Raw genomic sequence first — 24,637 nt, forward strand, 5'->3', positions numbered from 1 at the left:
GGCTGGTTAAACCTGGGACTTGGGAAAATTTCTTAACCTCTATGCCTGTTTTCTTTTAGAACTGGGAGCCAGTAGGAGTACCTGCCTCATAATGTTATGGTAAGGATTACATTGTTAATACACATGAAGCACCATGGTAGTAGGATAGTAAGGTGGGTGAATTTCAGGGCCTGAAACAAGGAAGCATTAGATAAACATTAGTGATTTTGATTATTGTTTTACTTAAAGAAACAAGGGAGAATGAGCATTAGGGGACAATGAACAGTGTCTCCATGGGAGAAAAACTAGAGGCTGGTGGCCACAGGCTTATAATTACTGTTGGTCCCAAGAACTTTTTGTTTCCTCCTAAGTCTGCCTTGCTATTAGGTCTTATGTAGGCCTCCCTTGGGTCCATAAGAAAAAGGTTTATCTGTCGTTTATAGTTTTGACCTCTCAATTTTCATTTCTATTTCTTCTCTTATAGTAGCTTGCCATTAATATAATAAGGAAGTAAATGAAAAGAAACTTGCTATTTGTAACTATATTAATTTATAATTATAATTTTAATTCTTCCTTATATGCGTAAAAAGATGGCTATAAAGTTAAGTTTTATATATTTAAACCTTTTTTTGGGAGGGAGGGTAATGGGGATTAAGCCCAGAGGTATTTTTACTGCTGAGCCATCCCCAACCCTTTTCATTTTATTTTATTTAATTTTGAGACAGAGTCTCACTAGGGCCTAGCTAAGTTGCTCAGGCTGGCCTTGAACTTGTGCTCCTTATGCCTTAGTCTCCTGAGTCACTGGGATTACAGGCATGTGCCACCCTGCCCAGCTTTGAAACCCATTTCAAATTGCTATCAATGACAGAATGTGTATTAGTAGGCAGTATGCAGTATAGTTGTTTCTAACTGCTGCTCTCTCTTTAAAGCAACATCCCATGCCTTTGTAGTACAATGGTGGACTTCATAGTATATATACACACCTTCCTGACAGTCCCTAACTTCACTGTTGAGAGCACTGTTCTAGGAATGCATCATGGTAGTAGGATAGTAAGGCGGGTGAATTTGGTGTCTTCCACTTGGTGGTTGGTAGAGTATATTAGCATTTGTGTATGTTTTTAAAAAGCTGTGAAAAAGATGATAGAAGAAAAGTCTGTTGAATTTTGTTTAGTTCATTCCACACGCCCATTTGAAAATGAACATGTTTTGGCTTGCTGATTTGTTTTTGAGGTGCACCAATGGGACCCTTCTAGGAAGCATGCTTTTTCTGTGTGCTGGTTTTGGCAGTGTGAGCAGTCTTGATCCATCTTAAGATATTGTTCATACCACACTGCTTACTCTGAGTTGCCTGCACTTTCTGCCCTTGTCGTTAGAGTTTTAGTAAATAGAAAGCCCATACTCTGTTCATCTAGAGAGGGCATCAGGAAGGGCATCAGGAGAAAGATGGCAGTTTGAGGTTACCAATTTCAAATGATGAGCATTCTGTTCTAATTTTAGGAACTAATTGGGAAGCACACTTTTTTTAAATTTAAAAATTTTTCAAAGTATATCTTTAGACCCTAGAAAACAACTTGGTATTCAGTGGCAAATTACTGAGTTAAAAATTTGACTAAGATTCTATATGATAGAATGAAACATATTCACATCAAGCATTATCTGTGGTAGAGGCTGAACATTGGGGAGTTTATTTGTTTATTTGAAAAAGAAAGTATGAGAACAATAGGTGTGCAGAGTTGTTTTTGTTTTTTGTAGAATAACCATTTTTCCAATGATGTGGTATGTTTAAAACGGATAGCATCACTGTCCCTCATGCTCTGCTTGTGTGCCAGCGGTGATCCCTGTGTAAATGCTGTTAGTGAATATGGGTACTTAACCACATGTAGAATGTAGCATGTAGAATGTGGCATGCTACAGTATGGAAATTGAAATTTTCTTCTCATTCTAAGGGTTGATTGTATTTTTGGGTTTTCTTTCAAATCTCAGCTGAGTAATACTTAGAAATTTAAACAGGACACCTTATTTAACAAAATGCACATTTTGAAAAATGTTCTAATTTAAAGAAATATACTGAATATAAACATTTAGAAAATCCGGAAAAATATACATCAAGTAGAGTCACAATTCTTTCTCAACCATAGCTAGTATTTGGCATGTTTATTTCTGTTTGTCCTATGCACATTAAACATTTTCAGCATATTAAAGATACCATATACATCTTGTATTCTTGGGTTTTCATAATCCCTTTTCATTACTATTAAGAATTTATGGTATATATTTTGCCATGTAGAATTATACTGCCTAATTAATCTGTCGGGGGTTTTTAGCCCCCCCCCACCTGAGGGAGAAGCGGGAAAGCACGCCCCACCACCCTCCCTCCCTCGACTGAGGACAATCAGATGCTTCAGGGAGATGAGAGTGGAAGCAGGATCTCATTTATTGAGGATGTACACACAGCTTACATATTGCACAGGAGCCAATCAGGATAAAGGTCAGAGGGGGAGCGAGTTCACTGTACACCCATCCCATAGTACATAAGGGAAGGCATGAGCTGTCCAAGAGGGCGGAAGAGTCCTGGACCTGTCCTGGAGGTGGTTTGCCTTTTCCGTCACCACCCGCAGCACTGTTTCCTGACTAATGCCAGGGGCCATCCCAGCCACATGTGTGGCCCCAAGACTGGGAATCGGGCAGCAAGTCATGCCCTACAATTAATCCATTATTATTGAGCATTTTTGTTATTTGCTATATTTTTCCATTACAAATAATGACATAATTAACACCTTTGTGCCCCAAACTTGGTTTTCATTTCAAAATTATGTCTTAGATATCCCTCAAATTAGAATTATTGGGTCAAATACATGAATACTTTTAGAAGGGTGTTGATGTGTGTTTCTAAAATATTTTGTGGAGAGATTCTGCCAATTAACATTCTCTCCAGTGGTATAGTAGAGCACTGTGTCATTTGAGCAGAATTTGGTAATTCGATGGGCAAATAATGCATTTTTTTATTCCTGCCGAAATTACACTTTAAAAAAAAATATGTCCACTAGTCATTGTTTTTTTTTTTTTTTTCCTTTTCTTTTCTTTTTGGTACTGGGTATTGAACTCAGGAGCACTGAGGCATATCCTAGCCCTACTTGTATTTTATTTAGAGACAGGGTCTCACCAAGTTGCTTAGCTCCTTGCTGTTTCTGAGGCTGGTTTTGAACTTCCTATCTTCCTGTCTCAGCCTCCTGAGCCTCTGGGATTTCAGGCATGTGCCACTGCTCCTGGCTAGTCATTGCTATTTTTTCTTTTCCTCTGCTAATTGTTCTTTGAACATTTTTCTATTGTGTATCTATGGGGATTCTGTGTTTTCTCATTCTTTATTTGTAAAAACATATACCTATTAAAGATAGTATTTTTTCATATTATTGCCAATATTTTTTCTAGCTTTGTTGAATATATAGTTTTATAACATCTGATACAGAAATTTCATAATTTTTACATTTTCAGGTGTATCAATTCTTGATTTTGTGTTTAGAACATTACATCTGATTTAAGAGTCACATAATCAACTTTGTTTTCTTTAATTCTTTAATTGTGTTTATATTCATCTTTTGAGTATTTTAGAAAGTATTGTGTGGTGATGTAAGATGCAGCTATGAGTAGTGTGTTTTTTTTTTTTTTTCTTTCTAGGAGCTTCAGTTTCCTCAGCAAAGTTGATTGAATTACCCAAATTTATTGCTCACTGAATGGTGGTCCTTTCTTCATTGCATTACTTATTCTAGAGTCTATTTCTGAAGTATATCTTCTGTTTCATTGGCTAGTGATTTTTCTTCTCAAATAATACATTGTTGTAATTATTGTGGCAATAACACTAATTTTGTACCTTCTTCACAGTTAATACTTTTGCTGTCTTATCCTTGAATAATTATGTGAAAGAAGTATTCTTTTAGTCTCTTAAAAACATTAATCTGGAAAGGTAAAAAATTTTATCAAAAGCCTTTTTGGTATCTGTAATAAGTATGAATTTGGAAGTTGTTTATCAAGTGAATTTTTATGTGACTCACACTTTGTTAGTAACTTACATTGTAAATTCCAAAGTATATCCTTAGAGGAAAATGCTTTGGCCCCAAACAAAATATATTTTTTGATGCCAGAATATTTCATTTCCGTCAAAAGGTAGGAGAACATTTTCTTAATTACCAGTCAGAGAAAAAACATCTTCAAGCAGAGAGATGGAGTTTGAGAATGTCTTCCAGCCCTGGCATTTTTCCAAGGAACTCGTTTACAAGTATAGTGTCCAAAGACTGTCAAATTCTAGAAATCTTTAAAAAAAAAAAAAAATATATATATATATATATTTAGTTCTCGGCGGACACAACATCTTTGTTTGTATGTGGTGCTGGGGATCGAACCCGGGCCGCACGCATGCCAGGCGAGCGCGCTACCGCTTGAGCCACATCCCCAGCCCTAAATTCTAGAAATCTTAAGGATAAAATTGAATTAGCATTCAGGGTCGCTCTGCTGATTGGCTCTGTGGCCTCAAAGATGCCTCTTCACTTGACCTGCTTGAAGGTGGATGCATGTGTATCTAGTAGGCCTTTTGTTGAATATGAAAGTGTTGTAGCTGTCAACTGTCCAGGGAGGTAGCCATTGGCCACGTGGCTCTTGAGCACTTAAAGTGTTGCTAGTATGACAAACTGAATTTTAAATTTTATTTGATTGTAACTAATTAAGATTGAAATAGCTACATATGGCTTTTGAAAAATATACATCTATTAGTAAATCTCCAAGGTCATATACAATTCTTGAACTGTGCCTGTGAACACTGGGAAGATTTTCTAAGAATCTCCTTGTATTTTAAGAATTTGTAAATTGGAAGATTTGGGGGAAAATCTCTTGAATTGGTAATATGCATAATCTATTCAGATTATGTGCAAGGTTGTTGACTCCTAGTAACCACATAAATATATTATTTGTGATAGTTGATAATTAATTCTATATTTATTTTCATGGTGAACATGAAAGGTTTTTTTTTCTACTTTTTGTTGTTGTTGCAGTCATTGGGTTAATGCTTCAAATGAAAATTAACTTCTAGGTAGTATGCTTCTATAGCACTAAAGAGTTGGTTGTGGAAAATACCATTTATTACTGAGAGGCTCAAAGCAATTTTATGTAGTTAACATTCTTCAGCTGTTACTTTGCAATTACAAAATGCAGCTTTAAAGAGTGCTTCCATTTCTTGAAATAAACTTGATTTTGTATATATTTTTATTTCTAATATTTTCTAATCTCATGGTTCTGCTATTAGTTATTTGTAAATGTTTTGGAAGTAGAAAAATCTTCTTTAGAAAATTCATGAAAGGGAGTGAATCCATGGAGCATCAACATGCTTTGTGTAAAACCATGAATGGCTTTATGCTTCATAGCTCATTAAAAATATTTATTTGGTATAAAGTAACTTTCCCCCCGAATTCTGCCATGGATAATTGAACAAAGCTAAAATATCTTGTAACAAATTGCCTTGAGAATTTATTTTTACATATAGTAAGCAATTATCTATTTCTTTAGTAAATAATTAGGGCATTGCCCAGTAATGTTCAGAGTTGAATTTTCTTGCTCTGAATTGTCTGTATTTCTAGCAATTTCTAAAAATTGTTTGTGCATACATTAAAAGTTTAAAGTAAATAGACATTAGTAGTATTATTTTAAGAGTAGCAAGAGGGGCATGCCTTGAAAATTTTAAAAAGGAAATTGGAAGTAATTACTTTAATAGTTTGGATTAGGATACAGAGATTTTAATGCTAGTTTAAATTTCTGGCTTACTACTTACCTTCACACTTTTTGGTTTGGGGGAGTAATGAGTTTTCTTGATACCATTAAGTTTCTTTATTTGAAATATCTGTAGCTTAATACATGTTAGATGATGAGGCCAATGCTAATTTAGGCAGCTTTTGAGATGCTCATTTTTAGAGGTTTCTTACTATAGTAGAAGTTGTATATAAACGGATTTAAAAGAATCGGTGTTTTGCTAGATAATTACTGTCTTAATTCTTTTGTCTAAATTTGATATTTAGAGATTAAGAACTTTGTAGACACATTATTTGTCTTATTTGAGGAAATGCAGATTTTAATGGACAGATTTCAATAATGATTTATTGAAAAGAAAGATAAAATACATACAATTTTGTATTGCCATCCTTTTTCTGTTTAAACAAGTATGCATTTTTATTTTTTGTAATATTGGGGATTGAACCCACACATGCTGGGCAAGTGCTTTGCTATTGATCTATAACCCCAGTGCTTTTTAAAAAATATTTTTACTTTGAACAGGTTTTCACTAAATTGCCCAGGCTGGCTTCAAACTTTTGATCCTCTTGCTTCAGCCTCATGAGTAGTTGAGATTAAAAGTGCATACCACCTTGCCTGACAAAAATTATACAATTGCAAAATCTTATTTTTATAACTCATTTTAAAAGGGATGCATTTGAAATTAACTCCAATTTTAGATTTCTTCCGATTCTTTAGATTTCAAAAGCTATGTAAGATTATGTTTATTTAGCCCCGAATATTTAGGTATAAGGGAGTTACTTAAGTTAATTCGCCTTTGAGATGCACAGCATCAGTTAATTATTGCCGTATGCTCTATATAATCAATCATCCCAAATCTTAGTGACTTAAAAACAACAATTATTCTCATGTGTCTGGGGCAGTTGAGGAGACTGCTCTGGGCTATGGTGAAGTGGCTGTCCTCCACACTGCATTTCTGTGGTTTGGTGCTCCTCCAGGTTTCTCATTCTCCTTGGCATGTCAGGCTGGCTGGACAGGTTCTCTTATGGCCATGGCAGAGGTGTTGGAGCATAATTTCAACTATTCAGCACATTTCAAGCCCTGTGACCTCACTTTTATTAGTATCTCATCTATGGACCATAGCAAGTCACATGACCTAATCCAAAGTCCTGAACAAGGAAGTGATAATGATAAATCTACCTAATATGTGAGTTGTACAAGTCTTACACTATCAAATCCATTTCTAATTATGCCTCATTTTTTTCTTTTGGTGTGATATTTTCTCTTCATGAAATCAAAAATTACTGCAAGCTGAGCATGGCAGTACATGCCTGTAATCCCAACAGCTTGGGCGGAGGATCGCAAGTTCAAAGCCAGCCTCAGCAACTTAGTGTGGCACTAAGCAACTCAGTGAGATCCTGTCTCTAAATAAAATACAGAAAGGGATCGGGAATGTGGCTCAGTGGTTGAGTGTCCCTGAGTTCAATCCACAGTACCTCTCCCCAAAATTACTGCAAGATAGTACTTAAAAAGTAATTTTTCATATCATACTCTTTGACATAAAAATGTAATATTATATTAATACAGACTTAATTGGAGATATTTTGGATTGTTGGAGCCAAAGGTAGTATAAAAGTAATAGTCTTGAAGTAGTCTTGAACAGTGACATAAATAGCCTTCCCCATTCCTGGCAATTTGCCTGTCTTTAGGTGTTCATTGAAAACTATTTGCTTTTGGCTCTCCAGCAATGCTCAAAAATCAAAGATTCAATTCATTAACACACACACACACACACACACACACACACACACACACACACACAGACACACACACATGTACGTCAGTGACAGTCCCATTGTGAAATGAAAAAAGGAGGAGGAAGACTTCAAAAAAGCAAATAGCTCAATATAAATATAAAGATGATATTACTCTTTTCATAGACTGTTAATTTTTTATTTTAGGTACACTGGATTTGCTTTGCATATTATTTTTGGTGGCCTGATTAGAAGAAGTGGGGAAGTTTGACCTTCAAAAATCAATAGGAATTGAATAAAAGCAGGAAAGAACAGTGTGTTTGCCCTGGGATCAGGGTAGGTGTGGTGCTGATGAGGCTGGGGTCAGGGGTTGAGGCTTCTCATGAGCTGGTTAGCTTTGCCCTCGAATCCCACCACCATACCATGCCAGAATCCAATTAGAGAAGGTTACGCCTTTCTAGTTTATGGGGAAGGAAACTGAGACTCTCAGAAGCTAAGGGACTCATGTGAAGTCACATAGGAATTAAAGGTAGCACCAGGCTACAGGCTTTCCCCCCCCTCACATCAAGCTTTTTGACACAAAGAGCTGTTGAGTAAACCCAGGAAGAGCCTATGAAAGTCTGCTGAATGTGGGTCCAATACTATACTTTTGATATCAAAAATTTTTTAATGGCTAGCCTTAGGAAATATTTTGGCATAAGGAAACTAGAAAACTTCAAGATAAAAAAAAGACTACCTATAGTAAACAGGCATTTCTCATTTGTCATGAAGATATGGGAGTCTTCTGTACAATGTGATTGCAATATACATCCAAGATGAACTTTACTCTTTTTAGGCAGAATGCAGGTATTTTAGTTGGCTAGGAATACCTTCTGTATCTATATTGAGAGAGATTTGGGAATCTCTTTAAACACTGTATTTGTAACTTTGAGGAATCAAAGGCCCATCTTAATTAAGATTAGGTACCTTCACATCCCTAGCTTAAGAAAAGACCCGGGGCTAGATTTCCTTTCTCCATTCTTCCTGCACTGATGTAGTCACCATTATTATTGAGTCATTCTCTGCTTCAGGGTTCCAGGTAGAGGCAAAGGGGGATATGAAAGAAACAGGGAGCTGCTCAGAGAGCACCCAGTTCAGAGGTGGAAAGTAAGTGGAAGATTACTTTCTGTTGTCACACAGGTCTGGTATAGAAGACTTTTATTAAGGTTCCATGGACTGGAATCACATGTGTAGGACATGTCAGTAAATACATCTTCAAAGACACTAGGGCAGTATCCTAATTCAAAATGCACTGTCCAGGGTCTGTGGTATAGCCTAGGGGTAAAGCAGTGCATGTGTGAGGCCCTAGGTTTCATTGCCAGAACCAAAAGGCAAAACATAATAAAACCTAAAAACAAAACTTGCTGTTCTGATTTCTCTTTTATTTTTTTCCTATTGTATTTTCTAAACCATTTCCATCATCATTTACCAGTGTTGGTTTGTATCTGTCACCTTGGCTGCCTTCCCACACGGCTGAATTCATCAGAAGACAGAAGACACGGTGTCTTTGTGTCTCCTTAGCCCTCAGCCTGACACACCCCATGCACTCTGACTGATCCATTTTGAAAGAATGTATGTATCTTTTTTTCCCCCCACCATGTTCAGAAGGTTGTAAATGGCTCCTTGGAGCAAAGACCATTTCCAAACAGAAATGGGGACTTGAGAATCTTCCATGTAATGCCAAGGCCAGGAAGATTTTCTGAATGAATTGATGTTTACAAAGCTGTAATAGGTTATCTCCAAAGGGGATAGGCTGTTATGTTGCTGACATAATTAGTTCTTTGGCTAGAAATCAAAATCTGCCTTTTATTTTATGAGACTCCATTGTGAGGCATTCCTTAGGCACATAGAAATTAACGTTGTGTCCCTGGGCTTTATAGTTCGTTGGGGCAGGGAAAGTCCAGGTAGATGATAGATTAAATAATGAGGGAGTTGAAACTATAATTATGTAAAACCAGTGTTAGGTATTTATTAGTTTATGTGCATTTTCTTACGGTTGCATTTGTACAGAAATGGGAGTTAGTGTGAGCTGCCTTAAGACAGGTGCCACATCAGCAGACTCTGCCCTGCCTTTAAGTCTCTTGCTTCTAGAGTCACATCCTGTTTATCTGGAATGTATAGTCTCCTTTGGGTACAGTCATTGCCTGTGATTTTTTGGTGTAAGTGATAGAGATGTTGCTTCTGAGGGAGGGCAGAGCCTTCAGTCTATAATGAAAAGCCTGGCTGCTTCTGGAACAGGCTCATTGGATGCTGATGACACTTCCACTGCTGGAGCCCATGGCTGTTCTATTCCACATGGATGCTGCTGTAGGAGCTCAAGCTAGTTAAGATCACATGGAAGTCTCAGATGTGGCCAAGAGTCCTGGCATTCCTTCTCTTGCTGCTGTTCCCTGTGGGAAAATCTTTCTGTCAAGTGCATTTTTGGTGGCAGGCATCTTTTCAAGACTATATCTTTGCATCATATGCCATTAATTGCAGTGTCAGTGTTGTCTTCTAGAAAAAAAGTATGAAATTTGGTGTTCTACCAGACTGAATATGGCTTTGGGTCTGTCTGGCCTTTCCTAGCTGTGTCTGTGTGTTTCAGCATTCTGAATCTTTTACATGTCTACCAGGAGCAATACCCCTTAAATAGTGTTTCTTGACCCACAGCAAATGTTATTCTTCACATTAATATGTCAACTCGAGATTGTTGATCAATAATAATTCTGTATTACTTGGTGAGGTGTTTTCATTATTCTTTGCAGGTTCCAAATATTTCTACTATTAAAATCGTTTATTCTCCACATATGAAGAGTTAAGTTTTCCTCACACATTTACTAAATAAATGGATATTTTTAAAAGTCTTCAGAATTAAAAAAAGAAAATTGAATCTTGAAAGTACCCCACCATACCCCCCAGCTGCTCACTAGCTATGTCAGCAGCACATAGATATTTTATTTCTACAAATTTATTGACTAAAAGCTTGCCAGACCAGGGAACATTCTGACCTCCTTTTGTAGAACAATAATTTTTTTGCCTTTGTAAGCAGAATTTCAACTTTACACCTGGACCATACTCTACAGAAGATGGTCCTTCTGTCAGCAGATGGTCTGGAGATTTCATTGCCTAGTGTGTAACCCCCTGCATTGGCCAGGTACCTTACTTTCTTGGAATCAGGAGGCAGATGGGCCAGGTGGGGAGGTAAGGAGGACAGAGGGGAAGATGGTCATCAGGAGTAGGTGACTTGGCTTCAAATAGATCAGGGACTAATGCAGAGGCTGTGGAGCTGGGGAAGTGAAAGTGTGCTGAGGATTTGGGGCTTGTTGTTCCAGGGATCTATTAGTGCATAATCAACTACCCCCAAACTTAGTTGCTTAAAGCAGGCACCATTTTATTTATTTCACAGTTCTAGATAGGAATTTGGGCAGTTCTCTCATTTGATGTCATCTGAGGTCACTTGGTAGTAGTCAGGATGGACTTATATGGGGAGGCCATAGTGGCCTCAACCCATTGCACACCAGGATCAGCTGGGACTGCAATTGAAGTGCCTTTGTGTATCTTTCCTAGCATGCCACTCCCAGGGTAGTTGAGTTTCTTATGAGGCAGCTCAGAATCCTAAGAGAAAGACTAAGAGAGACGCAATAGGGCCTTTCCACATCTGGTTGTAGAAGTTTAAGACCACTTCTTCCTCTGTATCTTGCTGGTAAGCAAGTCACAAGTCATGAAGGTCAGTACATATTTAGAAACAACACATATTTAGAAAGAGGAGAATTTGATTCCATCAATTGGCAGAAGTAATGAGGAATTTGTGGCCCCCTTTCAGCTGCCACATGGTGTTCCTTGATGGAAGATTCACTACAAGAGACTTTAGGAAGTGACGGAGGGATGCTGGTGTATGTGATAAAATGTACTTTTCACATTTGGTGGCCAAGATCAGAAGACTGTGGGCTGAGGAGTAGGCAGGGTCTGAGAGTGGGATAGCAGGCAAGGATTACTTTTTCAGGATTCTTGTTGTGTGTGGAAGATGGGAGCGAACCTGGAGGCTCAGAGGAAGGCCTGGGTTTGGAGGGCTTGTGTGCTTGACTTTGTTTCATTTGAAGATGGGTGAGGTCACCAGTGGCTCATTGTTGCAGTTTGTGGGTGTGCATTTTCATTCTCATGGATGACTGCTGAACCGATGAACCCTTGAGGAAATTCTGTCTGGTCTTTGGTGATATAACTTTCTTCTGGTCCTAGTCCTTCTGCCTGTGTTCAAGAAAGGGTTGTTTCTTTTAATGGTTGTATTTTCTAAGTATTGTCTCAGTCTCGTTGCTTCCTTATTCTGTGCCCTTTCTTTGAAGTCCCATTTATTCCTGTGATTTTAACAGACACACATGATGAAGGCCCCCAGATCTTATTATGTCCAGAACTCTAGCTCTGCCTATCTAGTTGCCTCCTGCATGTTTTCCCTGAATGACCCTTTAATTCCTATTCCTGTTTCTAATAATTTCATTACCTTGGCCAGGCCAGTTGCCTCCTTGATTTTCCTTTTATCTTTCCTTCACCCTCTGCATCTAGTTAGGTCACCAAGTATTGTTGATTTTGGGGTTCTCAATTGTGGCTACACAAAAACATTACCTGTGGGGTTTTGCAAATGCAGACCTGGAGTCCATTCCAGACTTCCTGAATCAGAATCTCATGGGATTTAACTTTCCATATTTTTATAAGGCTTCCCAGGTGATTCTGATGTTTACCTCACATTGAAAACAACTCTAAAACTTTTCTTTTAATACTTCAGCTCATTTTATCATCAATGCTTTAATTCAGATCTTTTTAGTTTCATGTGGCTCCTATAACAAATTACCACAATTTGTTGGCTTAAAGAGTGAAGTTGACCAAACTATGCTTTGCACATTGAATATATTAGAATCCATTCCAATTTTATATATAATTATAATGCACCAATTGAAAAATGAACAAACAGAAGGAAGACCTGTGGAGCAGAGAATGGGAATCAGGAGGAGGGAAGAGGGAGGGAAAGAGGAAATTGTTGGTATTGAAATGGAGAAAACTATTTTATATGTATTTATGAATGTCAAAATGAACCCCATTATTATATGTAAGTATAATGTAATATTTAAAAGTAAACAAACAAACTGTTTTTTCTGTCACAGTTTTGGAGACCATGAGTCTGAATCAGGGTGTTAGAAGGGCTATGCTACTCTGAAAGTTCTAAGGGAGAATCCTATTTCAGCCTCTGGTGGATCCAGGTACTCCTTGACTTGTGGTTGCATAACTCGAGTCTCTACCTCCATCTTCACATGGTCACTCCTTTGTCTCTTGTGTCTCTTAGAAGACATTTGCTGTTGGATTTATGGCCTAACAGTAATCCAGGGTGATTTCATCTAGAGACCCTTAATTATGTCTACAAAGACTTTTTCTGAAAGGTCATATTCACAAGTTTCAGAACATGGTCATATCATTTTGAGGGCTAGCATTTCCACTACCACATGCTCCCTCTGGCTATGATGGTTCTCCCAGCTGATCATCTTGCCTCTAATCTGGGTGTATCCTCAAATATATTCATCATGTGATCCATTTGCTTACATCTTACCAGACTTCCCATTCCCTTTGGGGGAATAAGTCCTTTATCCTGGAGAACCTGGCTTCTGTCTGCCTTTCCCATCCTTTAACATTGATTCTTATGCTCTTAAACTTCAGCTCATGGCATTGAACTGCCTTCATCCTCCTTGCCTTATGCAGACACTTGCCTCACACTTACAAGTTCAGAGTTCTGATTAGATTCAGGACAGTGAGAGCAGCATCTTCCCATGAAGCCTTCCCTAAGACCTCTCCTCTGTGCACTGTGCTGCTAGTGCCTCGTGTTCTGCGTGGTTTTTTTTTTTTTTTTTTTTTAATAACATTTGTTTTTGTGCCTTTCTCTCTGGGCAGAGAGCTCTGTGAAGGCAGGAAAGCTGATATTCATCATTGTAGCTCTAGTATTCGGTACTATAAATATTGAATAAATGGTGCTGTAGCTTAACCTAATTAGCTGCTCATCTCATCTTGATTCTGGTTTTGCCACCAGTACTTTAAGTTTTCCATAAGATTTTTCACCTAACATTATCTAGACATGTAAGTAAGTAGGCAACCTATAAGTAGACTGACTTTTTTATTTCTTTAACATGTAATACTTGTAAGTAATTTAAATTATAATGTTTCTGCATGCATTAAGGTTGACATTTCTGGACCCTCCCTCACTTTATGTTAGATATGGTTTTGGAGTTGTTAATAGCAGAAACAAACTTGAGTTAGCTGAAATTAAAAAGAAATTTATGAACAAGGGTCAGAGTACAACTGGGCTAATGGATTCTTTCTATCTCTTTTTGCTTCTTTTCTGTATTCATCTGCTTCATTCTTCCATTTATCTGCTTTTTCAGCCACATACAGGTTGGGACATGCCCATGGCCCCCATGTTTACAGAGACAAGCAGCCACCCACAGAGGCTGGCTTGGTTAGTTGTTTCTCTTCCCAGTTTTGTGTTTTCCAGGATGAGGATGTCATTGGCCAGCTTGGGCCTTATGACACCTCTGGCCAGTCAGCTGCAGGGTGGTAGAGAGGATGCTGGCAGGGCTGTCTCTTCCAAATGTGGCGCTGGAGCTCACCCTTGGGAATTAAGGGCTGGATTCCAGAGAAGGAAGTGCTATTGTGAGAAAATAGCCTAAAAAGAGCTGGACCAGAGGTGTGGTTGAGAGAAGGATGCAGCAAGGGCTGGGTTAAAACCAGGGGCACAGGAAACACTGCCATATCTTGTCTTAATTTTCTGTAGACCACAGTAAAAATATTTTTCAGTTGTTTACTGTCTTGGCTTCATTTGGTTTGCATATGTTTCCTTTAACACAGAATGTTCATCATGAATAAAGTGGTGTGAAAATATCTTAAAACAAAGTGGGTTTATGATGTTTGTTTACTTATGGATATTCCATAGTAGTGATCACAAATATTTTTAAGAAAGTAATGTACATTTTTCTGACTTGCCTGAAAAGGAGAGTAATAAGACTTGAAACAAAATATCATTTATTCTAGAGATATTTTTATATAGCTGTCATTCCTTTTGATGGGAATGGAAACAGATTACAAACACAGTGGGAATAACTTCTGGTGATAATGTAAAACCATTGTTAGACTGCAGATACTGACTCAATTCTTAAAATACCCCAAATTCCTTTGTTCCAAAATCTGTGGTTCCCAGTGGCCTCATATCCTCAGTTCTCTACCCTGGTGCCCATCTCCTCTTCTGGGTAGAGCTGGAGAAGTGGAGAGAGCCCAGATATCTGCTGGACAGGACCCTTAGGTCAGAAACAAGCTACCAGAACCACTGTACCCTAAGTTTGATATTCTGAGGGAGCTTTGGAGCAGCCATATTTATCTATGTGCATTTTAAATGATTCCTTTCCCTTTTCTTTTCTTGAAAGGAACTTCTGCCAGTGTAGGCAGAGAATGAATAGTCATGTTAGTGTGGCCATAGGGGACAGTGGTCCAAATAGTCAGGGACAAGTTAATTCAAAGTTAGAATATGCAGTCAAAAATTTAACTAACTGCAACCTTGCCTTTCTTTTAAACTCTCATATTAGCAAAATATATACGAAATCTGTTTAAGGATATTATGTGTTTTCCTGGTGACTTTGTAAATTTTTGACAGTTTATGGACTATAAAATTCAATGCATAATTTGTATAAGTTATTTTTTGCTAACCTAGCATTGTAGGGTTCAATGAGAAATGTGAGTGAATGTATTCAGAACTTTAAAGAAAGAAGGTAGCTATATCTGGTCTTCTTACAAATAAAAATTTTATAGACAACATTAACATGATTTGAGAATGAGGTGTGAGGTTTAATTAGTATGCTATTTTCTAACTAGTTCATTTAAAAATACTTCTTAAGTTTCTCTGGGGTCCATTAGAATGGTGCTAGCTGAATTGAGCCTGTTCTTAATATGGCCTCTGCAGAATCTGCTTATTTATACTCTGTTTCAAAAAAGATTTGAAGAGTGACTCCATAGAATAGGAAATCTATAATTACTTGTACATCTCTCTTAAATTAAGTTTCTGGAAGTGATTTGAATTTCATTACAGTTAAAGTCTGTTTTGTAACCCTTTCCTTTTGTGAGTGGTTTGGTGGGCAGTTCTTTAATCCTGTCTTTTCCATTATTTCATCTAACTTTCATGCCTAAAACTTTTAAAATCCAAAAATAATTGAACTATCTCATCTCTGTTCTTAGGTACAATGGTGCTTTACCTAATGGTGACAGAGGAAGGAGGAAAAGCAGATTTGCGCTCTATAAGCGGCTGAAGGCTAATGGTGTTAAACCTAGCACAGTCCACGTGATATCCACACCTCAGGCTTCCAAGGTAGGTGACTTTGGCCTCTTTGGGAGGACCTTGCAAATGGTGATTTATGATTATTCCTTATTAGCTGCTTTCTTTCCTTTACTCCTGTTCTTGTATAGGAAATTTTCTCAACCATCTAAGGCAGGATATATGTTGGGAGGGGCTGTGCTATGTGCTATAGAATATTTAGCAGCATCCCCAGCTTCAACCCACTAGATGCCAGTGGCACTCTCCTCTTCCCACCCCTAAGTTGTTCAAAACCAAAACAACTTGACATTGTAGGATGTTTTCTGACAAGGGGTTAGTAGGTAAAATCTGCCCTATTTTGAACCTCTGCTTTATGATGAAAAGTAATTACCGTTGTATCAAGTTAGAATTGCTGTGACTGATTGTATATTGTGTGCATGCACAAATATGTAACAACAGTGTGTACAACTAATGCTCCAATAAAAAATGTGGGTGGGGAGGAATAATAGCTGAAAGATATATACTTTTTTATTCTAAAGAGTTTTTGTATTGAATCTTGGTATAAACTGCAAAGATTTGTAATTTTCGTTGTATTAATTGGATATATTTTGTGTTTTCACATATTCTCCATGAGCATGTAGTTAAATTTGTGTGATTATTGGAAAGATAGGAAGAAGACAGAACTAAGTGATATAAGTCCACTCTACCTATTTGAAATTAATAAAATGCTATATTTTTAAAAAGGATTATTTAATTTGCTTCCTGATATACAGCTAGGGGAAAATAGGAGCTTTCATTTTGATTGATTATATGTTATATATTAGATTTAAGAAAGTTTTTTTTTCAATAAGATGAATTATTTGAGGTATATAAAGTTTCGTTTTGTAGAAAATAATTATATGTATCTGTAGTATTTTATATGGGACTACTAGCTGTACATGTTTATCTTCATGGGTTTTGGTCACTTGGAATAAATCAGACTTGATTCCCATCTTACTGAAAACCTGTATTGAAGGAGAAATGATGGCTTCTTGGAAGCAGGCTGGTGTTTAGATGGTGATAATAGTATGGATCACCTTTATGGGTGCTTTTATTTTAAAAAAGACCTTATTGTTCCTGAAGCAGAGCTATGGAAAGAGTTTGTTAGAATGTACCAGTTGAGATTGTCTTGTACTAATGAGGGAATGACTAGATAAAAAATATCAAGCTCCAGGGAAACAGAGGAGAAGAGTTTAATGTGGGCAAGTTTTTACCAGGGAAAGAGAAATAAAATAAATATTTTAGGGAAGAAAGAACATTTTATAAGGAAAACAAAGGAAATCCAGCTTTACAAAGATTCTGAAAAAAGAAGTCAAATAGCAACAAAATCTTGGAAGGTCAAGAACTAGGAGAAACATTTTATATAAACAACAAAAATATTTGGTGTAGAAGAAAACCAAGACAAATGTTTTTAAGTATGTTTTTGAGTGTCAAAACTGTACTGATATTATAGAGGTGGTACTTACAATTTTGCATATTTGTTGACATTCATCTGTGTCTATACCTTCTTATTGGCTTTTTAAAAAAAGTCTTAGGTCTGTAATAGAATGGCTGACATTTAAAAAGTTAGGAAAATAATTGTTTTTCAGTGAAATATTAAAATTTACTACTATAGGGATATTAGTGATTTTATCATTCCCTACCTCCCACATTTCCCATTTTAGCCGAAGTTTCACCTGTATATCTAGATTTTACTTGAAGTTACTTAGATTATACATCTTTTTGTCTTAAGTTTGTGTTTAAACATATTACCCACAGTACTAAGAGTAGGTCACATCAGGTTTTGGTCTTTACCTTTCTTATGTTGTAATCTGGGGAAAATGTATTCTAAGGGTCTTAGATTACTCATTTATTAAATAAGGAGATTGCCTACAGGCAGAAACAATGTTGAAACAGACAATACACTTTGGTTATAAGCAACAGAAATTCTGAACTTAAATAAAAAGCAAAGATCGGGAAATTCTTACAGGCTAGAATAGGAAGAGCTCTCAGAATCAAGGAAAAGTTGGGTAATCAGATTTCATTAAGAGGAGAAATGGAGTATCAACAAGAGTTCACTTGGATATTCTTTTCATGGGCAGTGACTTGATTTTAGTCACCTACTGTCTCCTCAATTTTCCAAGAGAGAGAATCTGATAGACTGCACTTGGGTCACCTAGTGTGGTAAAGGGAGATGAGAGACCAGGCATATTTATTGTGAGTTGACTTTCCTTTGCTGTCCTAACCTCATTCATCTTCGTGCCTCTACTTTGAGGTCCTTGTACTTAGTAAGTACTGAATAATGGTTCGGACAGGAATAGGTACTGAATCTATTTTCTTCTTCCCTACATGAATTTCTGACCTCAATCACAAATCCTTTCACTTTCTCTGGTCCCTGCCAAACTGGCATCCCTCAGCAGCTTGGCCCTACCACTCCTCCTGCTAGGTTTGCTCTCTTGGCCCCTTTCACTTTGAAGCCCCATTCAGATGTAAACACAGCCTCTTGCATATTTAACTTGATCTGATTGTATTTACTATGCACTTCTTATTTCCATTTCTTCTAGTTCATAGAACTAGCAACCATTCTATTTTGCTACTCCATTCCAGTCTCTTCTTGTTGAGATTATTAATCTAAGCTATCTTTCCCCCAGATTTGTGGACCTTGCTGACCTATAGCTCGCCTCTGTGAATTTTGGTGCCCCAGTGCAGCCCTGTGTCTTTCTCCCGGACCCTGTAGCTTCTCAGATTCATTGTACTTTAACTCTTTCAATTTCAGAAGCTATCACTTCTGCTCCACTTTCCCACTCATACAGTACACTTTACAGCCAGTTGTCACTTGGAAGTGAACATAATATTCTATTCATTCTACTTGTGCATACACACTTTCTCATCTACTCTCATTACACATTCCATTCTTCAGTCTGTCCCTATTTGCTATGGTTATTGGTCTACTTAGCTTCTCCAGTTACATGTTAATTTACCCCAGTTTCTCTTTCTTTGATGCCTTTTGGGACCCTTTCTCCCTGAGTACCTGGCTCCAGGCTCTGTCCAGACTCTGCTGGACTGTTTTGTTTGTCCTGCTTATTGCTTACACCATGTCCCATGAGAATGCCAGTCCCATGGCAAAAACTATTTCACCTGAAATCACAGTAGTTTGCATGTCCTAGCACTTTTGATTCTTTAGTATTGGAAATAAAAGGTGTGTCTTTGATTAGGGCTGTAAAAGTGAAATCTAGAAGGTGGGTATGTTAGGACTTGAGCACTGTGCCTTTTGTCTGTGTTGTTTCTTTCTTTGCCCCATAATGTAGGGCTGAACAAGGATGGATACTCCTTTGATGATTGGAGAAGCAGCTGGGAAACAGGACCTCTTAGTCTCCTACGCATGCCAATGTCCAAGCAAAAGCAGATTAGGGTGGCAAACATGTGCCGCTGTTGTGTAATCTCTGTTTGTATAGTCTTTATTTGCGCACATAATTGCTCTTGGAATAATACAGGTATTTTTCTGATTATTTAATGCATTTAAAAAAAATCAAATGTCCTGTTTTATTTCTGGCTGTTCTGTTACATGGGCACAGGGCCTTTAGTAATTTATTCACCCACTCATTTACTCAACAAATATTTGTCCAGCACCTTCCATGACTAGGCATTATGCCAAGTACTGGATAGACTGCAGTGAACAAACACATCAGTATGGAGCTAATCGTCTAGTGAGTAGGAAACAATAAAGAATCATGTGAATACACACGAAACTGCACATTGTGAAAAGAGCTGTGAGGAAAGAGGGTTCAGAATGGAGACTGGGTAGACAAGGAAGGATGTCTGAGCAAGTGGCGTATGAACTGGAGGGAAAAGGGATTGACCAGGACAGCAGAGGGATTCAGGCTACTGTGGGCCTGAATGTAGAAGATTTGAGTTTTTTTCCCAAAGGGAAACATTGAAGAGTGTTAAGCAGGAGGAGTGACATGCTGTGAGTCGATTTATATATGCCCATTTACTTTTTATTATATAGGGCAACTATTTTGCTATTATTACTAGTGAATAGTGAGTTTGACAGTTGTGGTTGTGGTAGTGATGATGATGATGCCTGTGCCTGATAGGGGAATATTTTGCTAGCAGCATGGTTGAAATTTAGCTATGGAAAACTCTCTTCCGTATGTTTTTTTGTGTGCTTTTTAAGATATATATGACAGTACAGTGTATTTTGACATATTATATGTACAAAGTATAACTTACTCTAATTAGAATCCCATTCTTGTGGTTGTACATGATATGGAGTTTCATCGGTGGTGTAATCATATATGAACATACGAAAATCATGTCCAATTCATTGTACTGTCTTTCCTGTTCCTGTCCCCACTTCCTTCCCTTCATTCCCCTAATCCACTGAACTTCTAATTCTAATCCACTGAATTTCTACCCTTCTCCCCTGTTGTATGTTAGCATCTGCATATCAGAGAGAACATTCAAACTTTGGTGTTTTGGGGAAAACTCTTTATCATGATTTTCCCTTCCTAGATGATGCTTTAATGAAATATCCCTTTTAAAGGTATTTTTGCCTTCAAAAAATAATTGAAAATAATTTTATTCCAGTTAGCATATTTCATAAAGGAAAATATCAGTGGTCTTTAAGTGATAGTTTAGTGAAAGATTAGTACTACTTAATATGATTGCCATGACCAGGCTGAATCCTGTGTCTTACTACTCTTTGTGTTGCTTCAATATAGTACCTGGTACTAGGTACTTTATAAAGAAATTTATTTGGCTCACTATTCTGGTGGCTAGAAGGTTCACATAGTATGGCACCTGCATCCTAGTTGTATCACAACATGGCAGAGAAGCAAAAAGGGAACCAGCCAAGATACAAGATACAAGCAGGGAAGCAGAGAAGGGCAAGGCTTGTTTTTTTTATAACAGCCGGCTCCCATGGTCACTAACCCAGTCTTCAAGACCTCATCTACTCTGTGAAACCAGCATTAACCTCTGCCCCAGGTGGTACCCCCATGACCTCCTAATACCATTCTGCTAGGTCCCTCCTCTTAGAGATCCACATCTCTTAACATTGCCAGACTGGGCACCAAATGTTCAGCACATGAACCTCTGGGGACAATCCACATCCAAACCATAGCAGCCTATTTGAGCTAGTATGTCTCTATTGATTAATAAAATATTGAAATTCTTCTGCGTCAGTCAATGAATATTAATAATAGTAACCGTAGAAAGTGGTAAAACTAATACAATTTTCAATGTGAACTCATTACCCCAAGCTAATTTTGCAGGATGTAGAGAGGTTCACTTCTGAAGCCCTCATTGTCTCTGCAGTCTGTATGTATCTTGGTGCAGTGGATGGTGTAGCTCCACTGCATATTCAAATGAGGCTGGAGCCTTCTATGATTTAGGACAGTCATCAGTTTATCAATATTCTCAGACTTTCTAATTACTACTCCTTTTAAAGAATTTGGTTTTATTTTATTTTTTTTAAAAAGAAATATAGTTGTAACACATACAACAAAGTTCTTAAATCTTTTTTTTTTTTTTTTGGCAGTGCTAGGGATTGAACCCAGGGTCTGTGCATGCAAGGCAAGCACTCTAACAACTGAGCTGTATTCTCAGCCTCTAGAATTTGGGTTTTTAAATAGTTGTTATTTTGGTTTCTTTCATAGTTCTTTTGTTGTAATTCTTGGGTAAGTAATTTTGGTATTTGTTAAGTTCAGTACATAATTTGATGAAGTAAATTATACTTTAAAAAATTAATTTAATGAAGTATTTTATTATAAAAGGGCAATGTTTGGATAAGGTTTATCCTTTTAGATATCATAAATATAAATATTGTGAATCTGTAAGAGAATAAAAAATAATAAAAAATAAGAGAAGAAAAAAGAAAAAATAGGTAATTAATTTAATAATAGTAATTACAGCCCATAATATCTTTTGATTCCATGCAGAATTCAAACCTAAAAATAAATCATTTGTATTTCCAGAATGAGAAACAACTAGATTATTTCAATAAAAAAAATAAGCAGTATGGAGATTCCTTGGAAAGCTGGGAATGGAACCACCATTTGACCTAGTTATTCCCCTTCTTGGACTATACCCAAAGACCTAAAAAGAGCATACTACAGGGATTCAGCTACATCAATGTTTATAGAAGCATAATTCACAATAGCTAGACTATGGAACCAACCTAGATGCCCTTCAATAGATGAATGGATAAAAAAAGTAGCATTTATACACAATGGAATATTACTCTGCACTAAAAAATAACAAAATCATGGCATTTGCAGGGAAATGGATGGCATTAGAGCAGATTATGCTAAGTGAAGTTAGCCAATCCCTAAAAAACAAATGCCGAATGTCTTCGATATAAGAGGGGTGACTCAAAACAGAGCAGGGAGGAAGAGCATGAGAAGAAGATTACCATTAAACAGGGATGAGAGGTGGGAAGGAATGGGAGAGAGAAGGGGAACTGCACGGAAGATGGAAAAAGACCCTCATTGTTATACAAAATTATATATAAGATGGTGTGAGGGGGAAGAAAAAAAAGAGATAGAGAAATGTGTTACAGTAGATGGGGTAGAGAGAGTGATGGGAGGGGAGGGGGGATAGGAAGGGCAGCAGAATACAACAGACTATAGTATTGGCAGTAAGTATGAACGTGGCTGTATAACCAATGTGATCCTGCAATCTGTACACGTAGAAAAAATAAGAATTCATACCCCATTTGAATCAAATGTATGATATGTCAAGATCATTTTAATGTTTTGAGCAACTAGTAAAAAAGAAGAAATAAAAAAAATATATAGAAATTGGTTTCCAAGATATTGGAATAATAACTTTCAAAAATTTTTTAACAATGAATATTGATAAAGCAAAGGCAAAAACATTCAGGAACTATCAATATAATATGCTGTGAGTTAAAAATAATTTTCTGACTTAGAGTATATATTAGGACTTTAGTTTTATAGGACTGTATCATGTCAGTTTAAATTTATGGTCCTGATTGTAGCAAAACATCTATCTACTGAGATGAAAAAGCACTTTCTAGAAGATTTATGTATCAGGGCAGTAAAATTTAGACATCATTGACAAAGCTCCAAACATTTTACCTAGACATAGTTGAATAATTTACTTAAAATTCAATATTTAAGACTTTGAAGATAGTATGATGGTTTTTGTTGATTCCATGGAGCTAAAAGGAACATCTGAAATATATTAAGCTTTATTGTCATACACAAAAGAAATTGTTTCAATGAGAAATATTTACATGAAAACCTTATGAATTTTGTACAGATGGTACAAGTATAGTGCTGGGGAGAAGAATTGTTTCAGCTGAAGTTCTAGGAAAACCTTTGGATGTTTTTGTTTGATTATGTCTTATTTGTCATTTTGTTGTCTGGATGATTGAAAGTTAAGCCAAGTAAACCACTTACCATTTTTTTCTTGAAAATTTTTGTTACCTTATAGCAAATAATTACTAGAGAATTAATTAACATTTTTAAAATTTGAAATTCTAGTAATGAAGTATTTGAGCATGTGGTACTACATATAAATTCAGTTTAGAAATTGTGTGGACTTAAATATGTGAGATAGCAGTTGGACAATTAAACATTTTAGAGATTTGGCTTTATCACATGATATTCTAACTAATCAATATCAAGATTTTCCTTGGTTTTAAGAGAATGAAAAATTTTAGTTATTAACATGGACAGATTAGTTGACAAATAATTGTGGCAGGACATATAAACCAAATACAGATTCAATTCTCTCTCCCCCTCCCCACTCCTTATTATGGGTTAGCTTCCACATATCAGCAAAAATTTTGACTTTTGGTTAGCTATATAATTATATCAAAATGGATTCTACTGTCATATATATTTAAAAAGAATCAATGAAAAATACAGGAAACCATGATAAACAATCAGAATATTGGAGAAAAACAAATTTAAAATAAAACGAGTAATTCTAGGAGAAAGTCTATCAAGTTATCCAGCAAATTATATGAATATGTGCTTATTTGGTGACATTTATGAAGAAAACAATTAATTTTAATAACATACTTTTAATTTATTGATTCTTACAACTTGGCCAATTGATGTTTTCAAAGCACCATAGGTTGAAACTGATTTTCATGGCATAGGTGATAACAGAAATGGAAAATATAAAAACCTCAAGCAGGAAAGCTTGATTCTAGCACTCAGCATATTAATTATCAGTGCAATTATCTGCATTACTGATATTCAATAATAATTATAATTTTTACTTGATGCATGTATTAGTTGGAAAAATCATTAATTTGTGTTGTCCTTAAAGCACAATTTTATTAATGACTTGTTTTTAACATGTCAGTGTGGGAGAATACTTATATTTATAATTATGCTTTAATTCAAACTTATTTTAATTATGACCCCTATTTAGATACTTGCTTTTTTTCTTCTTTTTTTGGGTGGAAGAAGAGTCTTTTGCTATAACCCTTGCTTTTCAAAAACAACATTAAAGTTTGAAGGAGCTTTTATTCAGACCATCTTCTTGAGAGGAACTTTAAAAAGCCCTGAGGAGCCCGCACTAAGCTGGCTGTGTTGCCAAGGACCCAGCAATGTTGGTCAGTGTTGGTTTTGTGTGTCCTCTCCACTGCTGCAGGTAGTAGGTGGAAATGCTCTGAAGGGTGGAACCAAAGCTGGTTCTATTTCTCTTTCCCTCTTTCTCCCACTTCCTAGGAGTGTGACTTGAGAAACCCATAAACTAGGATTGCTGTAATGATAAAGTT

The 24,637-nt window shown here is 36.7% G+C and overlaps 1 protein-coding gene across 2 annotated transcripts in view; it reads left to right on the plus strand.

Moving 5' to 3' along the window:
• Window positions 1-24,637, plus strand: part of Peli2 (pellino E3 ubiquitin protein ligase family member 2) — a 164,916-nt gene that overhangs the window by 33,793 nt on the left and 106,486 nt on the right. Inside the window, exons 1-2 of one of the 2 annotated variants that reach the window (XM_021724729.3) lie at window positions 77-99; window positions 15,783-15,912. In XM_021724729.3, the coding sequence (XP_021580404.2) occupies window positions 92-99; window positions 15,783-15,912 (138 nt within the window). In that variant the 5' untranslated portion in view covers window positions 77-91. Of the gene's footprint in view, window positions 1-76; window positions 100-15,782; window positions 15,913-24,637 lie in introns of those variants that run through there. The other variant, XM_078049952.1, reaches the window with a different exon arrangement.

The sequence above is a fragment of the Ictidomys tridecemlineatus genome, chromosome 5, assembly GCF_052094955.1.
Source record: "Ictidomys tridecemlineatus isolate mIctTri1 chromosome 5, mIctTri1.hap1, whole genome shotgun sequence".
In the NCBI taxonomy this organism is placed as follows: Eukaryota; Metazoa; Chordata; class Mammalia; order Rodentia; family Sciuridae; genus Ictidomys; species Ictidomys tridecemlineatus.